Raw genomic sequence first — 25,517 nt, 5'->3', positions numbered from 1 at the left:
CCTTTGACATTTTTCCATATAATGCAATATACATTATTGTCCAGATGCTGCAGAGACTTTTGAGCATGTTTTGTATCTTGTGAGTACTTCCAAGAATTCCAGTGTAGTAGCCCTAGCAAGTAAATTGTATCATATGCATAAATCCTTGAAAGAGTAGGAGCTATACATCTGTCTAAGGACAGATACATGTAATACACACTAAAATTGTTTGACATGAGTATTGTCTGCATTTATACATGTTTATATAGACTTAAATGTAAAAGATATAGTAGAAACAGATATCCTTATGCACATACTATCTTAATGCACAGTATACATTTGTACATGCGATTAATACTCTTCTCAACTTTAATTGCATTTTCAGATATTGATGAGTGCAGCATCAGCAATGGTAGTTGTGACTATGGGTGCCTTAATACAATGGGGAGCTATGAATGTGTTTGTCCGCCTGGAAAGAAACTGCACTGGAATAAAAAGGACTGCATTGGTAAGTGTAGAAAGCTGACTCGGAGGTGACTGTGGTGATGCTCCTGTCCTCCAGGATGGTGGAAAAGCCCACGGTTTTGCCTGAGGGATGCTGCATTTTCACAGTATAGATACTGTGAAAATATAGATAGACCTCCAAATTAATTTTATAAAGTCAAATAACACCTGATCCTATGGGGTCCATAAACTAGAATGTAACTCCAGGTGGATTAGATAATGGGCAGTCTGCTGGAATTTTTTTGTATAGATAGGGGTTTTTTAGGAGTCAGTTCACACATATCTAAGTCATCTTATTATTATGTTATGTATTTTATACTTTCATCCTTAATTTGTCCTTTTTCCATCTCTGTGGCCCCAGCTATAACTCTTTACCTCTAAGACTGATTTAGAAAATTCAAAACATGTAACCGCTTACAAGTAGGACATAGTATTCATGTTAATGAATAAATCTACATTCACAGCACCATACCCCAGTTTTTCAAGTTATCTCCAAAGGTATCCTGCTTAATATAAAGTACTAAAACTAGCTGTGTATTATTTGCAATGAGCACAATCCTGTGACCATTAAAATTATGGCACTTGCTTCTAGTGCCACTTTGTGACAGATCTGAATTTCTGTATCCTTCTAGTAGACGACTTTGTTCTAGGGTCTTATTTGAAGCATAACACATCTTGGCCATGGCTGCAGCCATTCAAAGTATTTTCTGGGAGATTGTGATTCCATTTTCACATTTTTAATGGGAATGGCATACCTGAGGTCTTTCATAGTCAAATTTAGGTTGTGGGGGTTTGTTTGGGTAGGGGTTTTTAGAATCATAGAATCATAGAATAGTTAGGGTTGGAAAGGACCTTAAGATCATCTAGTTCCAACCCCCCTGCTATGGCAGGGACACCTCACACTAAACCATGTCACCCAAGGCTCTGTCCAACCTGGCCTTGAACACCGGCAGGGATGGAGCATTTGCAGCTTCCCTGGCCAACCCATTCCAGTGCCTCACCACCCTAACAGTAAAGAACTTCTCCCTTATATCCAGTCTAAACTTCCGCTGTTTAACTTTTAATCCGTTACCCCTTGTCCTATCACTACAGTTCCTAATGAATAGTCCCTTCCCAGCATCCCTATAGCCCCCCTTCAGATACTGGAAGGCTGCTATGAGGTCTCCACACAGCCTTCTCTTCTCCAGGCTGAACCACTAGTAATTTCTCATAGATAAACTTGGGGCCTAATACCTAACTGGCAGCAAAACAGAACAAGAAAGGGACTTAACAGAATCTCTGCACATATGGAGGAAAAGCACTATAGTCTTTTATATACTTTTATATATAGCCAGGGTGGGGTGGTGGGTGTGTATCTCAAGTTGGGCTTCAGCCTTTGCCATTGACTTCTCTCCTAACCACAAGTATGTACTTCATTTTTCCTGCTTAGCTTTATCTATATTAATATTATATATAATTATATTATATATAATTATATATAATATAATTATATATATAATATATATAATTATTATATATTATATAGAGAAATATTATATAGAGAATCAAGTTCTGTAGGAGTAAGAAATGGTTAACACTGGTGGGTTTTAGTTATCCAACAGGTCTCTCTTACAATGTACCAGTTACTCCTCTGGAACTGAGTTTGTAAATTAACAGCAGGAACTACAATTTTTTGAGGTCTGCTATGTAGTTAGACCTCATAGTTAGACCAAAGTTTTGTGCTATATTCCCTCTCAGCCTGCTAAGAATGCTGTTCCCATGGTAAGAGGCTGGTTGAAAATATTTTCCTAGTTGTAAATTTCTCTTCGTAATTTGTAATACTCAGAAGATGGAAAATAGAACACTTCTCTATTGGTATACACTGTTTTATTTGATGAATTTAATGAGGCTTAAAATGAGTGTCATTTCCCTGCTGATCACCTGCCTTTATTACCATCATTGTTTAGAGACAACTGCATTCTATATTGTTATAAAAGCACAAAAAAGAAGTAGAACTATATTTAGTGATCCTGAATGCCACGTGATTTGGAGATATTTGCAGTAACAAAATCCTCTTTTGTTCAGCAATGACACTTTGCGCTTGTGTTGTTTCCTCAGTCCAAAGAAACAAATTCTTTAAAACCATCACCAAAGCCACATAAAAGACCTTAGGAGGGAAGTAAGTGGAGGATGATTATTCCCATATTAAAGATGTGAACGTCAGGTGTTTAAGGGACTTGTATGTATTTATACTTAACCAGTGAGGCCAGGAATGTGAGCCAGCTGGTGGCTGCTGGGACCCTTCCTCTGCACTCAAGCCAAACCAGACAAGGCTCATTACAGCTACCACACTTGAATTGCCCTGTTTCATCCCAGCTTTACTGGGCTTTTCCCAAATGCTGGCAGATCCAAACCAGTCTGGCTGCTGCAGCTTTGGTCTCCCTTGGTGTGGTTCAGTGGTGAGCTGACAGGAAAAATGACATTTGCAGTAGCATAGTCAGCCATGAGAAAAACAAGAGTCAGCCACGTCCATCTTGTAAGGAGAGCATGTTTGGAAGAAGCAGCAAGGAACAGTCAGAGAAAAAGCATATATACTTGAAGGGGCTGAAGCAAGAACTGTTTTATGGACACCTAGCTGAGGTTTAACCAGATGATGTAGTGTGAAATACCTGGTTGAAGCTGTGCCCAGCTACACTTGGCCTGCAGTCAGTGCAGAGGTTAAATCTCTGGGGGAAAGGAGGGAAGTGCCTCAGTGCCAGTAGCGATGGCACCTGCCGGCTGAAGGAACCTCATCATTTGTGTGCAGCAGAATGTACTTAAGTAACAATTCAGTCCCAAAAGATGTCAAAATAAGTAAAGGATTATAATTATTAGTGGCATACCATCATCTCAGGGTGAAGTACAGATACTGGTCCAACAATTCATTACAACTTTCTGTAGTTTCAGCTAAAACACAAACAGTCCCTTACCCAAATAAGAGCAGTTTGAGACCTGCAGGATACTCTGTCTTCATCCTGACATGAAGCCAAGAGAAGAAGCTGGGTATTTCCATTGCACAAGCTGCAACATGCCTCATGTGGTGGACGTTGATGAGAAATGGCTGATGTCTCTGTGTGTCACTGTCCCTTGTAGCACTACTTGGAGCATTTCAGCAGTGGCTGAAAGGACTGGTGGGACTACCCATCTCCATCCCAGCATCTCCTGCCTCATCCCTGCCTGGCTGGGAAGTTTTCTGCTTCCAGAGGCTACAGCATGGAGCTAAACATAGAAAGTCTTTGAGAGTTAGAGAAGTGGAAAATACCATTTTTGCAGTCATCTAAATAAACAGATCCTTGTGGGGGTGACTCCTGTGTGTGGTTGGCAGTTGGCCTGTTAAATTGGAGAGCTGTTGCCTCCAAAAGGGAGGAAAGGACATCTCAGGTCATTAATATTACCCGTTGCTTCTGAGATCAAGATGTGCACACAGAATTGTCCCTGTACTTAGAGATATCTGCCTTCCAGAATGCAGATCTTGGACCTGAGCAGTCCTTAAGTGAAGGATAGGAGGGAAAGATTGATCAAGAGTTTAGGTCAAAAACTGTGAAGGAGTTTAATTTTCAAGTCTAAGCTGAAGATCCAGATACTTTCTCCCTAACGGAGCTTGTGATTTTGCTTTGTTTCCACTTCCCTTTCCTCAGCACTGCATGCAAGTGGATGCACAAGGATCTGGGTTGGGCAGTGTCTGATTTTTTTTCCATTTCTCTCTTTTCTCTCCTCAGAGATGGTGAAATGTCTCCCGAATGCCAAACCAGCTCCCAAGGCTCAGCTAGTGTGTAGTAAGACAGGAGGCATAGAAAGCTGCTTCCTGTCATGCCCATCCAATACTCTTTTTGTTCCAGGTTTGTACAAAACGTTTGTGCTCCTGAGTCTAGAATGTGACTTGAAGATTTTCCTCTGCCAATGTGTTTGCAATTCTTACATTCAGTTTTTGTTCTGGACAACTGTAAATGAGCAAAAACATCATTATAGCTTGAACCAGCCAGATAAGTACGTCACTAGATAGAAGAGCTGATTACCACTTACATTAGAGTTTTGGCCCCTCAGTATTTAATTTGAGGTGTCATTTGGAGGGGTGGGGAATTTCTAACAGAAACCTGAGATGTGTCTACCTTAGCCAGGATGGTGCGAAAGAAAAATTTTAATGTATTGAACTGCTGTGTCAAAAGCAGGGGAGAAAAAAAATCAACAGTTGATTTCAGTGGATTCCTGCTGATTTTAAGTACCAGGTTTTTCAGCTTTGAGTCAAGTCCCCTGTGCCCATCCAGGCATCTGTTTAAAATGAACTTTGCATCATGGCCTGAAATACCCTGTAATTGTGTGATTGAGCAGGAGCAGAAACGCGTCCCAAAGCAGAGAGTCCCCTGGAAGGAACTCATCTTGGTGAGCACATTCTGAGGCAGGGGCAGGAAAGGACCAGTGGGACACAGTGGGAAATTTAATGCTGTGGCTGCCACAGCGCATGATGAGGCTCCCAGACCAGCCGGGGTGGCATAAACTTCTGTCAGCTCAGCCAGCGGCACCGTGGAGCAAAGGATGACCAAGCAACACCTTTAAAACAGTCTTACTGTCTCATACAAAATGGATGCAACTAAATCTGTCTCAGGAGGCTATATGGCAAAAAGAATCTCAGTTACTATCTGCTGTGGTTGCTGAGTTTTAATACGTTTTCCTGGTAGTAGTTTAGCAGAATGTTATTTATAGAAACTCATGCATTTCATCTTCTTCCTGCTTTGTATCATTTGCTGCAGGTAATTTTTATCTACAGTTTTGCAGGGCAGTTGGGGAGGGGGATTGCTACTGCTTTTTCAAACATGTTCTGGTTCAAACAAAGGATTATTTTCCACAAGAATATCTCTACTTTTAGTACTAATAGTCTAAGGACTATTAGTCCTGGCATTATGTGAAGTAGAGCTGTTCACACTTTATTTTCAGTTTAGCAGGGATTACTGGAACCTGCATTTATCTGATTTGTATGCACCAATACACAGTTTTATCTGTGCAATATGTAAACCCTGTTATGGTTCTAAGTACGTTAGTTTTTGTTTCTGCCAATAAATTCTGTCAGAGTCGGGAGCTAGAATTATTATGAAAGTACATGGTTTATTTTTTAAATTAAAGAGATGATCAAAGTGCAAGGACTCTGCCATGGACAAACAGAAAATATTTTCTACTTGTGCAGCATGGAATTATTTGCAGCTAACCGCATGCCAAATTGTTTATAAAATGTAACATTTCAGTGCTGGAAGAAACAGAACTTGTAGTCAACAGTGACGCATAGCCTCTGGCAAGCTATTTCAGCCATTTAAAATCCAAGTTCAGCACTTAAAACGCCTCCTTATTTAGCAGTATTAATCAGTTTGTCAAAGATTAATGCTGGGGGGTGACGAGACAGCAGATGCTTTGAGAGGCTGTTGCCACACGTGCTGACACTGTGTTCTGCCCTGCAGATTCGGAGAACAGCTACACGCTGAGCTGTGGCGTTCCTGTCCAGCAAGGCAAAGCTCAGCAGAAACGCAACACAACCCTGCCCAGCTGCGCAGGTAGGTGCTTTCCTGCTCGCCTAGTCCTCGATGTCCAGGAGGTAGGCCATGGAGGTCCTCCAGACCATTTGGGAGTTGCAAGACTCAAGTTACACAAGACCAGAATTAAGGTATCCTGTGTTCTATCACGTGCACACTTGCTTTTCTGCATCCTCTCCCTGAGGGGCGGAGGGTACACAGTTGCCTTCCGGTGTGGCATGTGTTGGTAGGTCAGTATAGGAGTGGTGGAGGTTTGAGATGTATTCAGTAGTGACAGATATTTAGAATAATTTACTTTCCATAGTTCAGCAAGGCAATGGCAAGCATATCAAAATGGCATTTCTTCCCAAACTTGGAAGTGAGCCAGAGGGGCCCATCAGTAGCACAAGAGCAGAAGGCTACTGCGGGTTCCAGCCTTTGCCTGCAAAGCCCTTCCTTAGGAGCACAGATCCTCCTACTGGGGATTCCCAATAAAAATGTTATGAGACTTTTATGAGCCCATACTGTTTCATTTATCTTGTTCTCAGAAATGGCTGGATTATTTTTGCAGAGACTTTTCAAAATGTGTCTTAAAGCTGATACTCAGCATAAAATAAAGTTAAACTCAAAATGGTTGAGGTCTGGCAAAATTAGAAGCAGCTGGAACAGCATCCAGCAGTGGGAGGTGTCATCTCACTTTATGTATCATTACCTGCTGTACTTCTCTCCAATTTGCCAGATCTCTAACCACGTATTTCTTACATATTTGGAATGTGTGAGGAGATGCGATGCTGAGGAGTGCAGTAACAGGGCAGCAGATATGTCTGCCTGTGGCACAGGGGCATGCTACCTCTATAGTCCTAGTTTGGCAAAGCCCTCCCAAGGAAAGAGGGACCCACGCTGCAGCACTTACCTGCAGCCACCCCTCCACCTGCTCCAGGTCCCATGGGCAGCCCACAGTGGCTGGCAGGTGATGGGCCAGGTCCAGCCTTTTCCACCATGGAGTCTGAGAGGAAGTCAGCCAGCAGCCACATTTCCTAAGTGGTGCATGGCTATATAACAGCCTTTAAAGTCACAAGACGTAACTGGCTTGGATTTAAAGCTGAAGAATAAGGCTTGCAAGCCATAGACCGCAGTCAAATAAAGATGTTTCCTTTGGATGGTTTTCAACTACCAACAGTGTAGCTCCACTAAATTAATCTTATTCCTGGTTGGCATTACCAAGAGCAGAACTACAGCCAAGTAACATGGGAAGTCACAGACAGAGTCAGGAAAAAAAAAGGCAGGAATTATTCTTTTTCATAGTAACAGACAAATTCGCCCAAATTCCACAAAGATGTGCAGGCCTGCTGGAGGGGAAGCCTATGTGCAGTGCATGTGTGACACCAGCAAGTTCATTGATCTTCATGGCCTCAAGAATAAGTGCTTATGCGAAATGAACTTGTGGAGACAGGTCTTCTTGTACAAAGTGTGTAACTCTTGGGCCATGTCTTTTCTTTGTCACCTGAAGACTTCTGAGTCTGTTTTTAAAAATGAGTTTCAGATTTCATTTCATCTGCATCCCAAATGATAGCTTTTTTATTTTACGTCAACAGATTCATTAGCGCCTCCAATCAAGCAGAAAGCTCGTTTTAAAATTAAGGATGCAAAGTGCCATTTACGGCCTCGCAGCAAAGAAAAAACAAAAGATTCTGGGAAGCAAGCTGGTTTAGGTATGTGGTTTCTTCTAACATGTAAACAGCACTCTAATATTTCATTTTATTGCTTGCTTGTTTGCCTATTTTGTTTTCATACTGAAGACAGGAAAAAAAAAAAACCCAATGTTTGTCATATTTGGATCTGAATGTAAGTTCAGGCCAAGGTTCACACGCTAGCTGAACATTGCCTTGGGTTTGGATCTGACAGTACTGAAATGTCACCAGGTGCTTTGAAAAATCTTTGTTCACAAGCACATGAGTTTGGAATTCAGCTGATCCTTTTTCTAGCACTGGTAATGGAAGAAATATCCTGAGGCAAAAAGCTGTGACCTGGGTGAAGTTGTGTGAAACAATGCCTGTTTGCTTTGGTTTAGTTTTCCCAAGTGTGGTTTATGAAAGAAAACAAAAGATGTTATTTATTTGCTTTATTCTGGATTAGTATCTGTAGTATTTGCAGCAGCAAAGATAAGCCCTAAGTGGTAAAGTTATAATTCAGCTCTGGTGCTACGCAGCCTTAGATCTTTTCTTATGTTGGAGTGAGCAGTTATAATGTTAGAAAAAAAAATTTAGAAGATTTAGACATAATTACCAAAACTCTGAAATTAAAAAAAGTTTTGTGTCAGGATGAATCAAAGTAATCAAATGTTCTTAAAATTCAGTATGAGTGGGCATGTGGTTTTATTGTTTTTTAACATCATTTTTGAAGTTGGATAAAAAAGATACTTGAAAAGTTATATGTATTTAACAGATCTTCATGACATTTATTTCTTGTCCTCTATCCCCTTGACACTATGACAGGGGCAGTTAAAGAGTGTTTAGGTGTTACTGCTATGCATTTCCACAGCTTGAAAGTATTTGGAGTTCATTTAAATTTAATATTAACTCAGAATTTTCCAGATTTTAATACACAGTATTGGTGTAATGGCAACAGCTCATATTGCAACGGAACAGCATACAGCAAACTTCTACTGGTGATATATTCTCTGTTGCGACTCTGCCTTACCACTACTGCTAGAGAGTGAGGAGTCATATATGAGCCCTGAATAGAGGAGAGTAAAAAATAGCTATCCTAAAAAAAGATGCTAATGGTTTAAAGATTTTATTTTTTAAGTTTAGACTCGTATTTTATCTTTACCCTGAAATCTAGACATCTAGGACTCTAATTTTCCAAGTACCCACTTAAAACAAGTCTCACTTGTCAAGATGCTTATCTTGTCTTTAGGAATTGTCTTCTTTTAACAAGATTTGATTTTCAGACTCATTTTTAAAGTCATGCAGTCACCATGGGAAGGTATTTTGTGGATTCATTTCCTTGTCCTTTGCTTACTGTGCTTTGTTTTTATTATGTCATCTAAATTTTGAGTCTAACAGAAAGATTATATAATACAACCACACACTTGAAATGAAATATTCCTGGTGGCCTGAGTGCTAGAAATTTCTCCCTAACCTGGAAGGTCCATTGCCTATCAGAAAAAGGATGTTTTTCACTAAGATTTCTTTATATAAGGAAAGAATGCTCATGTGATTATGCCCCAGCGGATTGTGGCCTTTTCCACATAATTGGCAACAGAATTCAGTTCCTCTGGCTTGTGATGAGATGAAACAGCCGCAAGTTGTGCCAGGGGAGGTTTAGACTGGATATTGGGAAAAAAGCCTTCATCAAAAGGGTTGTCAAGCACTGAAACAGGCTGCCCAGGGAAGTGGTGGAGTCCCCATCCCTGAGGGTATTTAAAAAATGTATAGATGTTGCACTTAGGGACGTGGTTTAGTGATGGACTTGGCAGCGTTAAGTTAATGGTTGGACGAAATGATCTTAAGGGTCTTTTCCAACCAAAATGATTCTATGACTTCCCCTCAGATAAAGCCTTCCAATATAGTTTCATAACCTTCCAATCAAATGATTTAAAACCTTTGATATCTGGCGATTGCTGAAAGAGATGGAATACCAGCTGGTATTTTCTAGAGGCCTAGGCCTGCCACTCTCATGAATTTATGAAAATTGACTGTCTTGCTTTGTTTAACCATCAAATACACAGTACTGTTGATCTTAGAAAATTTATGTAAAGAACTTTCTAATTCTTATGCAGAAAAGGGACAGGCAATTGTAGGCATTAGAGGTACCACTGTGCAGCTGAGCACCACCATACTGTGTTTTCACGCCCTGCATTCACTAGCAAACCCAAAATTGCACAGAGAAGGTGTCTCACAATGTGCATGAAATGCTGTGAAGCTTGTCACTGCACTCATGATAACCCATCTGAGATATCGCTTATTAGCCTGTCACTTGCTACTTTGCTACTTGATTTCTTTTCTGTGTTGCTTCTCTTATGCAAAGGAGGTCAATTCCCTTGTACAGACAACTGCCAGGTGACCTTTGTGAATTTCAAGTGTGATTCCTCCAAGAAAAAACGTCGAGGCCGTAAGTCTCCATCAAAAGAGGTATCCCATATCACCGCAGAGTTTGAAGTGGAGATGAGGTCAGAAGAAGTTTCAGGTTTGTGAAAGATCTGTCTGTGGAGAGAAATCAGAATTCAGTTCCTTTGTGTGGTTAGAATCTCTTTGATGCTGTTTCATCAATCTACCATGCAAACTTTTTAGCACAAGCTTCATTCAGCGGCCTTTCCAAACTCAAATTTTCACAGATTTAATTGAAAGGAATCAGGTATGAAATCAAGATGAAGGAACAAAGATTGAACCTGCAGCAAAATTCCTTCAAAGCCTTAAGTCATGTACTTTAATTTAGTCTGATTTCTTTAAACAGAAGTGCTAATTGATGCACAGAGAATGTAAGGACTTAGGTAGAAGTTCTGCAACAACGATAAAAATGGTCTCCAAAATGTATGTTCCTGAAACTTGAGTCTGAGAATCAAACATTTTTATCACACATTTGGAAACTCATGTTTTCATAACAAACTGCAGAAAGAAAAAAAATTGCTTGAAGTTATTCATGAGCTGTAATATTATGCTATAAAATCCAGCCAAAGAAAATGTGGGCTGAATTCTATAAACACATCAGTCCTCAAAGGCAGGTTTGTTAACCCTGAGGGGTACCTCACTAGCCAAGTGATTCAAAGAGTAATCATGCCAGAAAGTACCTTTCTTTGTTAGAGAAATGTGAAGGATTCCTGATCAAATGAGTAGAGCATGGGCAGATCAAATTTAGAAACAGTAGTGGTGGCAGACTGAACGCGTATCTGGAAGTACAACACAGGGAGATTGATGCTTGCTGCAGCCCTTTTCCTGTGCATGCACTCAGTGTACTCAGATTTCTTAATGCTAGCGATAAGATGCCAGCACTCAGTGTGCACTTACAAGGCCATGAAACTCAGTTTGATGGACCTGAGGTCTTGTCCTTTTAAAAGGCCTGATTTTGAATACAGTCAGCTGCTTCTACAATTTATATGGAGAAGACAGTGAAACAAATAGAGGTGTCATAGTGTGATGCAGGCTCAGCTTTTTGTTAAGCACCTCGTTTTAAACATGAATCTCAATTGCTTCTAGTTTTGTTATCATTTCCCATCTAGACACCTGTAACATTGACTGTGTTCGGAAAAGGATGGAGCAGAAGCTGCAAACTGCAATCAAAACATTGAGGAAATCTATTAATAAACAGCAATTTTACATTCAGTTTTCTGGGACAGAATATGAAGTGGCTCAGAAGCCAGCTAAAGCTACTGAAGGGCATGAAGCTTGCAGTACAGGGCAAGTGCTGCAGGATGGAAAATGCGGTAAGTCCCAATAACCTATTCAGCATATCCCCCAAAATAAGCAATCCAAACTGAGCTTGTCCCTAGTGAGCCAGGCAGGAAATCTGTGAGATAACAGATGATTTAGATCAGTATCACTCAACATATATGCGTGAACCACTGGCAGTTAATAAGACTTTGAAGGGAGTTCATGAAATGATTGCAGGAAAAGAAAAGAAACATGTTTGTGGCTACATTCCCATGCTGTCAGCTGGTATGTATCAAGGCCTACCACAAGACAATGTTGGCAATTAGTTCCCAGTTGCTCCCAGCATCTTATGAAAACATAATTACAATTCTGTAGAACAATAATATGGTATTTACCCAGATGCCATGGTCACCTCTCTCACACTCCTCACCACCAAGTAATCTGTGACCCATGGATATATTTGTATTTAACACTCAAAAGGTCCAATTAAAAAAAAAAACTATAGAAATCTGTTTTAACTTGATGTAAAATACCTAATTTCTTTAAGCTTTTCCCAGATTATCAGGCTCTAGTGCTTTACTTAGGGGTAAGGTGCTAGTGCAAACCTATTAATGGCAGCTCTCAGTATGGCAAGCTTCCTAATCACTCAGAATCATCTTTTCAAAATCAGCATATCTATTTTCCCAGCTGCTTTTAAACACCAAGTTATTTACAAGCACACAGAAATAGTTGAGTGCAGATCTGATAGGTGCCTTTAATGAGTTGGTTCAGAGACTGTGTTCATTACAGAGGAACAGTGATTTAGAAGCTATTGAAAGACTTGCTATTAGTGTCTAGATACCTGTACATTTTCACTACCTATATCCAGCAGAGAAAAATGTATAATCGAGTTATGTGCCCTGTTGCAGCAAGAAAATCATGTGTATTCATATCTGTATTTAAAACACTTTCCAGTTGGGGTATTTGAGTGTCAAGAGACATAAAATATTACATGGGATACATTGCCCTCAGAGAAATCTCTAGACTGGAGCTCAGGAGACAGACTTCCTGTAGTCATCTGCCATAAAAACAACATGTAAATTCACATCACTTCCCATGTGTTATGCACCGCTATTTTAATTAAACTGCAAGGTTTTTAGACTGCATCAGCTTTATTAACAACATATTTCTGATGGACACTTCAATGCAGTACAATGCCTTTTAAGAGCTTAAACAATAGCAGGACCAAGCCCTGATGTAAACTGACCTAGACCACAGTGGAGATGGGCCTGTTTACATTAGGTGAGGATCCTGGACTAACATATGCAAAACATATGCCACTGTAATACTGAGGCCAAAGAGATCCATCTTCTCTAAATGTTTGATATAAAGGCAAATGATGTGATCAAAATGGAAGTCCTTATGTAGATTCCCCTTTTCTTTTCTCAGTTACCTGCAGCACGGGCACCTTTTATAGCGGAGAACATAATCAGTGCGTTCCTTGCTCACCAGGAACATACCAAGACACAGAAGGTCAACTTACCTGTGAGCCCTGCCCAAGTAATGATGGACAGGGCGTAGCGGGCGCCCGGAATGTGTCAGAATGTGGAGGCAAGTTTCATTTGATTATAAAAGGGTTAGGTGTTGCCACACACCGTGTGAGGCATGGAGGCTAAAAGAGGGGAGAGCCTTCCACATTTCTGTCTTGTAAAGGTAACAGAAGAAATCTCTGTGCACTTACAAGCAACACGCCAAATGTTTTGGCTTGTTCAATCCACTGACATTGCTGACAAGAAGATGGGACCTGCTACAGCAATGTGAATTATGGTATGGAAATGAGCAAGCCAAGCAAAGCACTTTGCTTCAAGTCAGGTATGGAATCTGACCATACCTCGACTTGTAAGGACTCGTCAGGTATACTGTGAGCCAAAGGGATGGATTACTTTGGACTGGTATTGGTGAGTCTAATGAACCTGTTGATTTAATGTTTTGCATGAGATGCAGTTTACCTGGTCTAATCAGTAGCAATCATAATTTTGAGATAGTTATGCTGCAGGGATCTGTAACCTGGACTCAGAGCTAATGACTGCAAGTTTCAGTGCTGCTTGAATTCACTGTAGGTTTTGGCAAGTGATGTAGTATCTCTGACTCAATTTCATGATGCATAAATGAGATTATAATGATGATAATACCTGGTTTCAGAAATGAGCTGTGCTTCTGTTATAACTTGATCAAGATAAGGTTTTAAGACACAACTGTTAATTATTTTCTTTACCTTATTTCATTACAAATGAGCAAAATCTAATTTATAGCAGATAATTTGACTTTGAAAGAAATCTGTCCTATCTGCCATGCAAGTTCTAACTTTAAAATTCATCCATGTAATTTACATTAATGCTTTCTTCAAGGATGTCTACAGTGAACACACAATGAATGTCACTTGAGAAACTGCCACTTTTTCCCCATCCACTGAATAAAAAATAACTCTAAAGTTTCCAGTCCAAACATATGGTAGATTTTGCTGATTTGCTGTATGAAGGAACTATTACAGGAAAATTGTTGAAATGCCAGTGCATCTTTGTTATGTTGATTCGTATTTATCCAAAATCCAACAAGAATAGATTACCAAAATCAAATCTGAGTTTCTAAAAGTTAACTATAGTATACTGAACAAAGTGGCATGTCAGCTACAGGAAAAAGACTGGCTTGTTTCAAGGCTTGCATTTGAATTACTGTTCTGCACAACAACAAAAAGAAACCCATCTGATTATTGTTGCAGAATGGATCTGTCTCAAAATGTTTGCTGTCAGATCACAACAGTCTGGTTTTCTGCTCAACTCTCTGCTTTTCTTTTTCTCTGGAAGTGGCGAGGGAAGAAGTCCAATATGCTTTGGACTTCATAAACCTGCCTGTCAAAGATTTTATCAAAATCAGTATGTCTGCATAAAATGTGTCAGCATATGTGATGAAACAGTGTATTTTGATGAACAAGATATTGTTAGAAATGTACTCACCACATGTAAGCAATAGTATTTTGCATCATATCTTCTGGAGCAGTAATGCCTCTGTGGTAACAAATAAGGTACGACTGAAATCCTCACCCCTACAAGTGAGGCACATACAAGAAGTATGGAAAAAGTTTTTAAGTGCCTGTTGTGTAGAGCTCTGTGTTGGAGCTGCAAGTGAATAGCATGCTGTGGTAGTTAATTTACACGCCATCCATGTAGGTCCAAGGCCAAACACAATAGGAAACCTAATCATTTGGGGCATTTCTTAGAGAAATCCCCTCAGATCTATTTTTTTGGCAATTTCAATACAGAAAGCAAGAAAGGAGCAAGTTAGCTCACTCTGATACACACGTAAAGACTGAGACATATTCATGTTGACAGCATCAGGTATTTAGCAGTTCTAAAACCCAACTGTACCTCTTCTTTAAAAGGATGTCTATAAGCCACATCTCACAGGTGCTAAATTTTCACACTAAAATCGAGATCCAAATCCACACTTCATTAACTGCCTTCATGTTAAAAGCCCAGTGACAAACTGGACCAAACCAGGTGGATCAGTCTTGCTACAAAAATAATAGCAGAACTGTCTTCAAATCAATATCATAATATTTCTCAGAGGTCTGTGTCACAACAGCCAGCTTGTATAGTCATATTCCTGCCAGCTGGGATGGAAGTGCAGCTAAATCCCAGAGGTGTCCATAGCAGTTTCACCTTTTTGTGGGAACAGAACTTGAACTTTGCTTTTGTTCAAGAGTTCTAGTTCATCTAAAGTGGCAAGTTATCCCAGTTACTAGATGCCCCAGCATTTATTTCCCAGCAAGTATCAGGGTTCTTAAGAAAACCCAACCCCAACTATAGCTCTCAGAACTCTCAGGTTTTCAAGCCAGTTGTTTCCACCTGCTGTTCAGTTCTCAGGGAAGCTAAATTACAAACTTGGGATTAGGCAACCTTGGAGAACACCAGACATCTCAAAGTGCTGGTCTCCCAGGCTGGGGTGGTATGAAGATAGGCATTAATGCCATAATCTTAAAAAAACTTGACATCCTGATTCTCAGGTAGGTTGTCAACGAGTAAAGTACTTAAGCTAGCAAGAACCAAACCAAACAAATGTCTATCAGAAACTGCTTGGAGAGCAAATTTGGAAACCAGGTTGTATCTGTCAGTAGACTCATTCACAAAGTGCTTTGCTTTACACAAACCAGAGTTTCTGACAACCACTAGTTTTCACAGCTACCTGGCAAGCTGCTGATGTCAGCTATTCTCATAGACAGGGTGCCAGACTGGTCCCATCCAGTCTGGTAAATCCCATGATCTACTACTTCTATATCTATAAAATGGAGATACAAAAAAAAACCAACAACCCAATTACTTGCTTCATAGATATGGTGCAAAATTTACTTTTTTCCTACAAAGTGCTTTGAAATTCTCAGATGAGAGACTTGGTGAAAGCACAAAGTTCTAATGTCTTTATGAAGCCCTTGCTAAAAAGCAAAAAAAAAAGGCAAACAGAAACATAAGTAGCAAAGAGCTACCGGTGGTATTTACTGGTGCTGGTTTTAGGAAGCAGCTACAGGAAGAATACAAAACCAGCAGGTAAGATTAGAATTTGATCTGCGGGTGTCTTGCTGTCATGTGTTTAAGTTAAAGGAAGCTTTGCTAACTACTGGTGGGTTTTATACTTTGTCCAGAAAAGTTGGCTCACTGATACAGATGATCATTTTCAATTTCTAGGGCAGTGTTCTCCTGGGCACTATTCCTCAGATGGTTTTAAACCTTGTAGAGTCTGTCCTCTTGGTACATACCAGCCTGAACCAGGAAGGACCCTCTGCTTTCCATGTGGCGGTGGGCTTGTGACCAAGTATGAAGGTGCTGTTTCCTTTCAAGACTGTGAAACCAAAGGTGAATTTGAAATCTTTCCACAATTCATATTCCTGCTGCTTGCCCTTTTGTTTGTAATCTTCAATACCAGGGGGCTTTGAAAGGTTCCAAACCAAACATAATCACTGCATATAAAAACACAGTGTGTAAGTAAATTAAATGGTCAGGAAATCTGTCAACTAGGTATGATTTTCCGAGGTTGCAGAGACTGAACTGGCTTTATGGCTTTCTTTGGAATTACCATGGGCAGGTACGGGGTCAGCATGGCAACTGGTGAGTGAATCAGCCCCACTGCATGGCAGGAAGTAAGACAAACTTGCATTAGATAATGCTTTAGCTTTCACATCCTGTATATTTTTATTTATCAAATGAGAAAAACTAAACACTATAGAAGTTATATAAAGTTAAGGACTGATTATTAATGGGCTAGAAACTGTAAGCACGCAACACGTTGTGTGTTCCATAATGTCAACTTCCAGTGCAAAGGCTGAAGAAGGAATCTGCTCAAACACATGTTGGTGTAGTTACTGGAATGACATAGTGGCCCTGGCAAGCAGACACTGATAGAAACATCTCTCCCACTAGTGTGAAAGGCATTTTCATTGCTGAGGCAGATACGTATCAGCTTCCATTTATTACAAACTTATTGGAAACCACTGTATTAAATACAGTGAGAGACAAATGTAGCATATGTTACTAGTTTGTAAGGGTTTAGCTCTAGTCTTTGGAACATAATTCTAGTTAGAAGGTCCTTTGTAATGCGAAACACAGGGAGCTGTTGTCTTCTTTTGCCTTTTCTGGCCTAACAAGTATATTGCAGAACTGAGACTGTGAGGTACATCCAGGGTAGAGGAAAGTTTTCTCTGCATTGAAGATTGCTACTTTCTAAAACTAACGTATCTCATACCTTACAGTTCATTGTTCTCCTGGGCACTACTACAACTCCACAACACACAGATGTATCCGATGCCCTATGGGAACATACCAGCCTGAGTTTGGTCAAAACTACTGCATCACCTGCCCTGGGAACACAAGTACAGATTTTGATGGTTCCACTAATGTTACGCACTGCAAAAGTAAGTTACTTTTATATAAGTTGTGAGATGAAGCATATCTTCAGATCTGAACTGCAGCCTGAAGGTTCCAGCTGTCAGGCTGGACTTCAGTTCTCTAATTCCTAGTTAGTATTCACCTACTGTCAGAAGGAATAGTAAAAATTGGGAAAACAATGAGAAAAAAGCCTGGAAAAGTACCACCTGATGCATATGACTGGTTGAGTTTTAATGTAATTTGGCACAGTGCCAGCAGCAAGTTAAAGGTGCAGAACTGGAGTATTGTGTGCAGTTCTGGTGTCCTCAACATAAAAAGGACATGGAAGTGTTGGAACAAGTCCAGAGGAGGGCCACGAGGATGATCAGGGGACCGGAGCACCTCCCGTATGAAGACAGGCTGAGAAAGTTGGGGCTGTTCAGCCTGGAGAAGAGAAGGCTGCGTGGAGACCTCATAGCAGCCTTCCAGTATCTGAAGGGGGCTTATAAGGATGCTGGGGATGGACTATTCATCAGGGACTGTAGTGACAGGACAAGGGGTAACGGGTTCAAACTTAAACAGGGGAAGTTTAGATTGGATATAAGGAAGAAATTCTTTACTGTTAGGGTGGTGAGGCACTGGAATGGGTTGCCCAGGGAGGTTGTGAATGCTCCATCCCTGTTGGTGTTCAAGGCCAGGTTGGATGAAGCCTTGGGCAGCATGGTTTAGTGCGAGGTGTCCCTGCCCATGGCAGGAGGGTTGGAACTAGATGATCTTAAGGTCCTTTCCAACCCTAACTATTCTATGATTCTAACTTTTAGGTTCCCAGATCTTGTCAGTGATCTTACAGTGATGCATATTCCTCCATGTCTCTGCAGAACACAGCATCTTCTATCAAAGCAACTGCCATAATAATTATAAAACACTGGGAGAGATGGTCATGCATACTCCAACTGCCAGCTAATCGCTTATGACAGTGAAATGTTCTCACCGGCATTTCTGCAGTACTCAGCCTCCTATCCTCAATTACCATTTTAAACATCCCCAAAGATTCCAGTGCAATTTTGTTTGATCTTTGTGAATGACTGATTCTTTTAGGCAAGCAATTTTTTTCATCTCTACCATGCTAATTTAAAAGAAGGTGTCTATAATAATTAGGTAGTATCGTCTAAACAAACTGTTCATGTGCAAGTCTGTCATAAGTTTTTATTCTGATTATGTCCCACGTGTCTTTGAAGCCCTTCATCATTTCTAATGTAATTTGAATATATTATATATTTGTAAGGGATTTGAAGAGTTTGATGATTTTCCTATAAAGTAAAACCACCCTTGTCACTTTGCTGTCTTAGATATTCCCTGTTTGCAAGTCAGTTTCTGATCTTGCATGATCTCTGAGGCTTGGATTAAGCAAAATATTTGAACATGTATCTAGTTTTATGACTAGGCCTGGAGAGATCAAGCTTAAGTAATTTACCGAATCAGGCTTCTGTGGCAAATTCAATAGGAGATTTGAAAACTCAGAAAGTGAAACTGACCCATCAGTGGAGATTCTTTATTAACTGGTTTAATCTAAAATAAAGCCAGGCAAATCTTTAATTAAGATAAGGTTGACTATTATGATCATCACACTCATTCAGCAAAATTAGCTGAATGTGAAGTTAAACCAGAATACCTTCTGCATTTCAGAATGGTCTCAGTGGTAACCACTCTGTGAGCACCTCCACAGTGGTATCATGTTCACTTACCTGTGTTCATTTCTTAATCAAGTGTTAAGGCAGCCTGGATGATGTGTTGAATCAGCCTATACACTGGAGATTAAGGTTTTGCAAATCAGTTGGAACAGCCCTGCAGATCAAGTATTCCTTTAAAGGCTTTCCATGCTAAACAAAGAGGCAGTTGGAGAATGTATGCATTTCTAAAGCCACAAGGAGGAGTTTAGACTTGCTTTTGACAGATTTAAAAGAACATCCCAAATTAGCTAATGGGCTAACACAAATGCTAATTCATGTTTCTGCACAGACCAGCACTGTGGAGGAGAACTTGGTGATTATACTGGCTACATTGAATCGCCCAACTATCCTGGAGACTACCCAGCTAATGTTGAATGCATTTGGAATATAAACCCACCCCCAAAGAGGAGAATACTCATCGTAGTACCTGAGATATTTCTCCCAATTGAAGATGAATGTGGTGACGTTTTAGTAATGAGAAAAAGTGGTAAGTTGCCAGACATGGGTTACAGAAATATTTACTGGAAACTGGCTGAGTGGAAAGCTCATACTGAAGGGAGAACTCTCTTCCTTTATCCAGTGTTTTTAAAAGGATTGTTGAATGAACTTGGCACAGCAAGTTAAAACAGAACAGTGTACCAATAACAATTAACAGACTTATATTAATTATTCAAGTGTCTTGGCTGAATCACAGAGCAATTAATGGGCTTCTGTCTGGCCCAATTATGACATGAGATAAATCACTGCCATTATTGAAGTCAACAAAGCTATGCTAAGTTATATTGGGAGAACTATCTCCAGTCATCTGTACAAGCTGTATTCTAACATAGCCTTTGCAAGTATGTGTACCCTGCGATTACTGCTAAATCTGAGCATTGACACAGGTTGGTACACCTGACACCCACAGGAAATCCAAAGTTTTCCCAATTTTATGAGGAGTGGGAGATGTATTGTGTCTTTAGGAAGTTAACAACTTCTGAATATAAGGCGCCATTGAGATGCACTCCTTCTTCAGTCCTGTTCAGGCATCCAGCTGCTGCTGATCTGTTGCTGAATCTCCAAGATTCTTCTGTCCCTTCTATCACAAGAAACTTCTGCTCTCAATGTCAGTTGAGAAGCATAGTGTCAATTTGACATTTGTCACTTCTCAAGAAGGGTGCAAAAAAGTTATTTTATAAAGAACATTTATTTATTTAACCTTCTTTCTAGCTTCTCCTACTTCGATTACTACATATGAAACATGTCAGACTTATGAGAGACCTATTGCATTTACCTCAAGATCAAGGAAACTCTGGATTCAGTTCAAGTCAAATGAAGGAAACAGTGGCAAAGGATTTCAGGTCCCCTACGTGACTTACGATGGTAAGAATGGCATTGTTTTCCACCTTTGTGTTATATCTGAATTACAGAAAATCATCTTGTAGAATGTCTCATACACTGATTACAGGGAGAGAGGAAGAGGAAAAACTTGATGTAACTCATTCTTAGTCCAGAGAATTACATTAAAACTACTTGCAGAGACTTTGAAATAATACCTACTTTTATTTTTGTTACTTTTTCTAATACTTTAGGGATGGACAGCACATTACACAGAATGGTTTAAGTTTAATCCTTATGCAACTGAATTAAATAAGACTCTTTTTAATTGACATTTATCATATGCATAATGAGAATAACATTTGCTGTGCCTTTTGGGAAGCCCCTTCATCAATCCTATTGGTAACACAGCCAGTTTTGAAAATTATAAATTAATAAAATCACAAGTCCAACTGAGAAACAAAAAAAAAAAAACAATGATACAAAAAGAAATATCCTTTCAGTAATCACTTTCATAAATCCACATTTTAAAACACCCTGGTTTGTCACATAAATTATGTATTAAACTGTGTATTTTGGACTTTGGGATGATTTCTCTTTCAATGAAACAAAGAATTTTCTGTGGTATCTTTGGCAGCTGTTAGTTCTTCTCTTTTCTAAACACCAGTGAAATTTTGTGAATAATGAGAAAATCTGGATTAAGTTGGTCATTCTGGAATCAAAATAAGAGCTGTTCTCAGGGCAGAAATCTGGATCTGCTCCTGGCTGTACTGCTGACTTCACATATAACCTCTGACAGTTATTTCATATCCCTGGTCCTGTTTCTTCATCTCTAGAATGCAGATAGTAAAATATTATCTGAAGGGAGCAGTTTTCTGGGGCTAAGTTAGTAGCAGTACAAAATTTCAATGTGTTTAGATTAGACTACAGCAGCTTGAGAGACACTGAATAATTAACTGGATACTAAATCTTTCCACTCTGTCTTGAAGACAAGTTCTAGCTAATGTCTGGCTATTACCCTTCCAAAGGATGTCACAAACAGTCACTCATCTGATCTTTATTTTTCAGAGGATTACCAACAGCTAATAGAAGACATTGTTCGAGATGGACGATTATATGCATCAGAAAATCATCAAGAAATTCTAAAGGTGAGAAAGTTCTGCTTTATCCAAGGCTAAGCAAGAATTCCCTTTACTAAATATTTTCTCAAGATACTTCTCATTACCCTGACAGGGTCACAATATTTAAAGCTTTAGTGTGACCCCAAATTAAATTCTCTGCCTTATGAGGTTTATGCCTGTATTTGGAGCAGCACAAACTCAGTAGCTCAGCTGGGCTGAGCACGTACTTAAGTCCTTTGCTGGATCAGGAACTAAGTAAAGGTACGCTAACATGATTGTATGTTAGAAAAATTAGTCAACCAAGAATAAAGAAACTATTGTTTGAAGACCTGCCTGCTGGCATGTGTTTAAATGAGTCATTAAATTAGCATTTCCTGTGCTTTAAAAAATGTATTTACCTAAATCACCATCCTGCCTCAACAAGACATAACCATAATGTCCCATTGTAAGCTGTCAATGAAATGGTTTTCCAAAGGTGCAAGCAACACATTGGAGAGAATTGTGGAGGAAGGCTGCTAGGCTGCCACCTCTAACAATTAACTAGTTCAAATTGAAAAAAGGCTGCTCAGGTAGCAAAATTCAGCCATGTAAACATACAACTTGGTAGGACAGGAACTGAGTGTCAGCCAGCTCCCCTGGCCAGCCCTGCCAGTATTCTCTCTCTAGAGCTTTGAGGCTGCTGGTGTCCCAGCTGCAGTGGATACATATGGTCAGGCACAGGCTCAGCTGAGGCTCTCAACCAAGGCTTTACCAAGGTATGGGAGAGGAGCTGAGCATCACTGGAAGGCCAGCCTTCTCTCTTGCTTGAGGAGGGAAGGGACAACAGCATGGAGCAGGCTGGAAGGGCAGCCAGAGGCAGTCTGCAATCTTAATGCCTAACTTTTGCAACCAGTTTGTGGTTAACCCAGCTGCTGCCATCTCAGGGCCTTCCAGGAATGCTAATTGCAAAAAAACTATCCAGCACAGCAGAAAGATTTATCAGTATAAAACACAGCAACATGGAGTAGTTGTCCTGCAGTGCAGTACCCAGAATCAAGTTTTGCAAAAAAACCCTGATTGTTATTCATTAATGTTGAAAGCTGTGCAGGCACTAAATACAGACCCTAATTTTATCTAATATATATGTTGTCTCCTACAGGACAAGAAACTGATTAAAGCTCTCTTTGATGTACTGGCACACCCACAAAACTATTTCAAGTACACAGCACAAGAGTCGAAAGAGATGTTTCCAAGATCATTTATAAAGCTACTGCGATCAAAAGTTTCCAGATTTCTACGACCATACAAGTAGTCCAGTGGTATTCAGTTGTTGCTTATTTTGCATTCCTGTCAAATATTGTCTTTCCTCCATAGTAGAAACATTTGCTAACTTGAAGGCTCTTTTTTGCAGTCTTTGTTTTCAGTTGCATATTGAAGAATACCTATAATGTTTTATAAGCATTCAAAGCCAATGTTCTGAATGGGATTTTTACTACAAAAGAAAAAAAATGTGCATCCTTGAGCACATCTAGTTGAAAAACCAAATTTGTGTCAGCACTAGTGTATCTTCACTTCCCATTTGAAATTTCATGAGATAGAAAGTATTCTTTCTAGCTTTTTCTTTTTCATCAACAATAACTTTCATCAAGCAAAGAAGGAATTTCTTCAAATTGGATTAAACTACCTGCAGATAAGTTCTGTTGTAGAAAGAAGTATGTAGTATAAATAATATTTGCATTTTGAATTGCACTTGAAGTTTATATTTGAATCTCTAGAGGAAAAGAAAACTATCTAAATTTTGCTATCTGTCCTTTGTGGCTGAGTGGAACCTCTGTCCAGGTAGACATCAAAAGGGAAAAAAGAAAAAAAAAATAAAGAAAAAAAGACCCAGATGTATAATTTTGTTTTGTGACTTACATGAGATTGAGTTCCATGTCCTGGCCTCCTAATGTTTTTATCTGTCCTCTTCTAAACTTCTTCGGAGGTTTGCCACTGTCAGTTACTTCACTGAAACAGATTTAGCTCTGGATATCCATACACCAATTGGTCCCTTTGAAGGCATTTACAATAGGATAGGTGAGAAATGAACAACAGTAGTAGTCTTGTTTTTCTTTCTGTTAATAGAGCATCTAATTAATTACAATATATAAATATATAAATATATACTTCTATTTGTGGGTACATTGGTAATGTTATCTTTAGTTACTGTAAATATTATTCATGCTTAAATCTTAAATCCCACTCACCCTATTTACCCATATCTATTTGTAACTTTGCTTAGATGATTAAATGACTTCTCCAAGTACTTGTCACTTCCGTTTACAACAAACTGAAGCCTTTTGGAGTTTTGTAATACTGGATAATGGTTTACTCTGGGACAATCTCTTTTGACATATATTATTCCAGGAGAAATAACATCAGTTAAGATGCAACTGCTGTCCAGTAAGGAGTCAGCTGTTGTCTCTTCTTTGGGCACCCCTGATATGCAGACCAACAAAGTTAACCATAAGGATGACACACATAGAGGTGGAACTCCCCACTGAGGAGGAATTTCTGTTGGACCTCTGAAATGCTGGGAACAGACCTGTGTCACAGGCCCAGGCTCTATGGAGGTGAGGGGTGAACAGGACACAGTTTTGCAGATGAAAGCAGGCCCTGCAGTCTTCAGAGACCTGGCAGTCCCTTTTGTCACAGAATTGCAACCACGGGAGCCACAGGGGCTGCAAGAGAGCATTAGCCTCTTGGTCAGGCCTTCCTTACGGAGTGACACGTACTAGTGGGTTGAGAGGATGATAAATCCTGTGTTTTCTAGCACAGGATATAATTTCAACGAGAGGTAGCCTTTTTTTAATACTATTTCAGCCTCTTTACTCTAAAGTCCCTTCCTTTTGTGTATCACTTTCCCTTTTGATCCTACAAGTTCATTACATGGAGTAAATATCACACTAGTGTACTCTCAGAAAGAGACTAGCACACCATTTTGCTTCACTGTTGGGTTTAGGGTTTTTTCTGCATATCTATCTACCATTTAGTTTAACACACGATTGAATGCTCTTAAAGACATACATTAAGGTGGTTATGATTAACTTGTTACACATTTGTCTTTGATCAAGTACTGTTTAAATTTACAAATCTGGTTTCTGTTGGCTACAAGTGGTTGAATATTCCATTTCTTAAGTATTCTGTTGAGGTTTTCTACTTAGCCATCTTGTAATTTTGCTTGCCTTCTTTCCTTTTCTGTTGAAGAGTATAGTTTTTTTCTTTCCATGCCTGAACAGTTTCAGCTTGGGATCTAACAACTCATGTTTTCCACTCATGGATCTTAGGTCTTTGACAAATTTCTCTTTAGTATATCTATATTCATATATTAACCCTCATTTTAAAATGTAATTATCTCCATAAAAGTCCTTTGTTAAAGGCTGTTAAACCTAACTTTTTATGAGGATGTTGAAACTACTTTTATTAAGTATTCATCATGGGTTACTACAGGTGGACATTTGAAGGAGTACATCTCAGCAGTCCTAGACTCAGTGCATGTCTGGAATGAAAAGACAGTTGTATGTATTTTTTTCTTTAACAGGAGTTATTTGTAGAAAATAATTAAAAAGGCAAAAAATCTTTTTAGGTACTCAATTATGTAAAAGTGCATAGCTAAAAAACTACTTCAGCAAAACAATATTCCAAAGTCTGATAGGTTGTTTAGAATGATCAGAATGGGTCAGGAGTGCAGCCACTCTACTGAAAGATATGAAGGAAAAGATAGGAAAGATATGGAGAAAAATAACGTACTCATTTGGTGAATGGTTTGCAGTGGTCATTAGTATTTCAAACTTTAGTAAGTGAACTTTGGAACCTGATGCTGTGCAGTGAGTTTAGTAAAATCCTTATAAAATCTTTGCTTAACAGCCCACATATTTGAACATAATACCACAGTATGACACTGGTGCCAAGCTGAACAAACCTCCTCTCTGAAGTGGGGCTGAAAGTCATTGCCTTATGAATCCTGAAACCTGTAACATTTTCCAGGTTCTTTAGCTACATTGGAACCCAGTGTTAGTGACTACAAGAGGGACATGTCCCAGTCATGGCCCCTGTTAGTGGGGCT

General features: G+C 39.6%; 1 protein-coding gene across 1 annotated transcript in view; it reads left to right on the top strand.

Moving 5' to 3' along the window:
- Window positions 1–22,724, top strand: part of SCUBE1 (signal peptide, CUB domain and EGF like domain containing 1) — a gene marked incomplete at both ends in the record, with an annotated part of 207,505 nt that extends 184,781 nt beyond the window's left edge. Inside the window, 13 exons of the mRNA XM_080623895.1 lie at window positions 365–487; window positions 4,221–4,340; window positions 5,949–6,041; window positions 7,595–7,711; window positions 10,032–10,190; window positions 11,221–11,424; window positions 12,800–12,961; window positions 16,090–16,257; window positions 17,151–17,312; window positions 19,285–19,482; window positions 20,205–20,357; window positions 21,381–21,460; window positions 22,572–22,724. Coding sequence (XP_080480021.1) covers window positions 365–487; window positions 4,221–4,340; window positions 5,949–6,041; window positions 7,595–7,711; window positions 10,032–10,190; window positions 11,221–11,424; window positions 12,800–12,961; window positions 16,090–16,257; window positions 17,151–17,312; window positions 19,285–19,482; window positions 20,205–20,357; window positions 21,381–21,460; window positions 22,572–22,724 — 1,892 coding nt within the window. The remainder of the gene's footprint in view (window positions 1–364; window positions 488–4,220; window positions 4,341–5,948; window positions 6,042–7,594; window positions 7,712–10,031; window positions 10,191–11,220; window positions 11,425–12,799; window positions 12,962–16,089; window positions 16,258–17,150; window positions 17,313–19,284; window positions 19,483–20,204; window positions 20,358–21,380; window positions 21,461–22,571) is intronic.
- Window positions 22,725–25,517: the final 2,793 nt, after the last annotated feature.

Source organism: Psittacula echo, assembly GCF_963264785.1.
Source record: "Psittacula echo genome assembly, chromosome: 1".
Lineage (NCBI taxonomy): Eukaryota > Metazoa > Chordata > Aves > Psittaciformes > Psittacidae > Psittacula > Psittacula echo.
The sequence above is the reverse complement of the archived record's forward strand: the minus strand, read 5'-3'. Positions and strand labels throughout refer to the sequence as shown.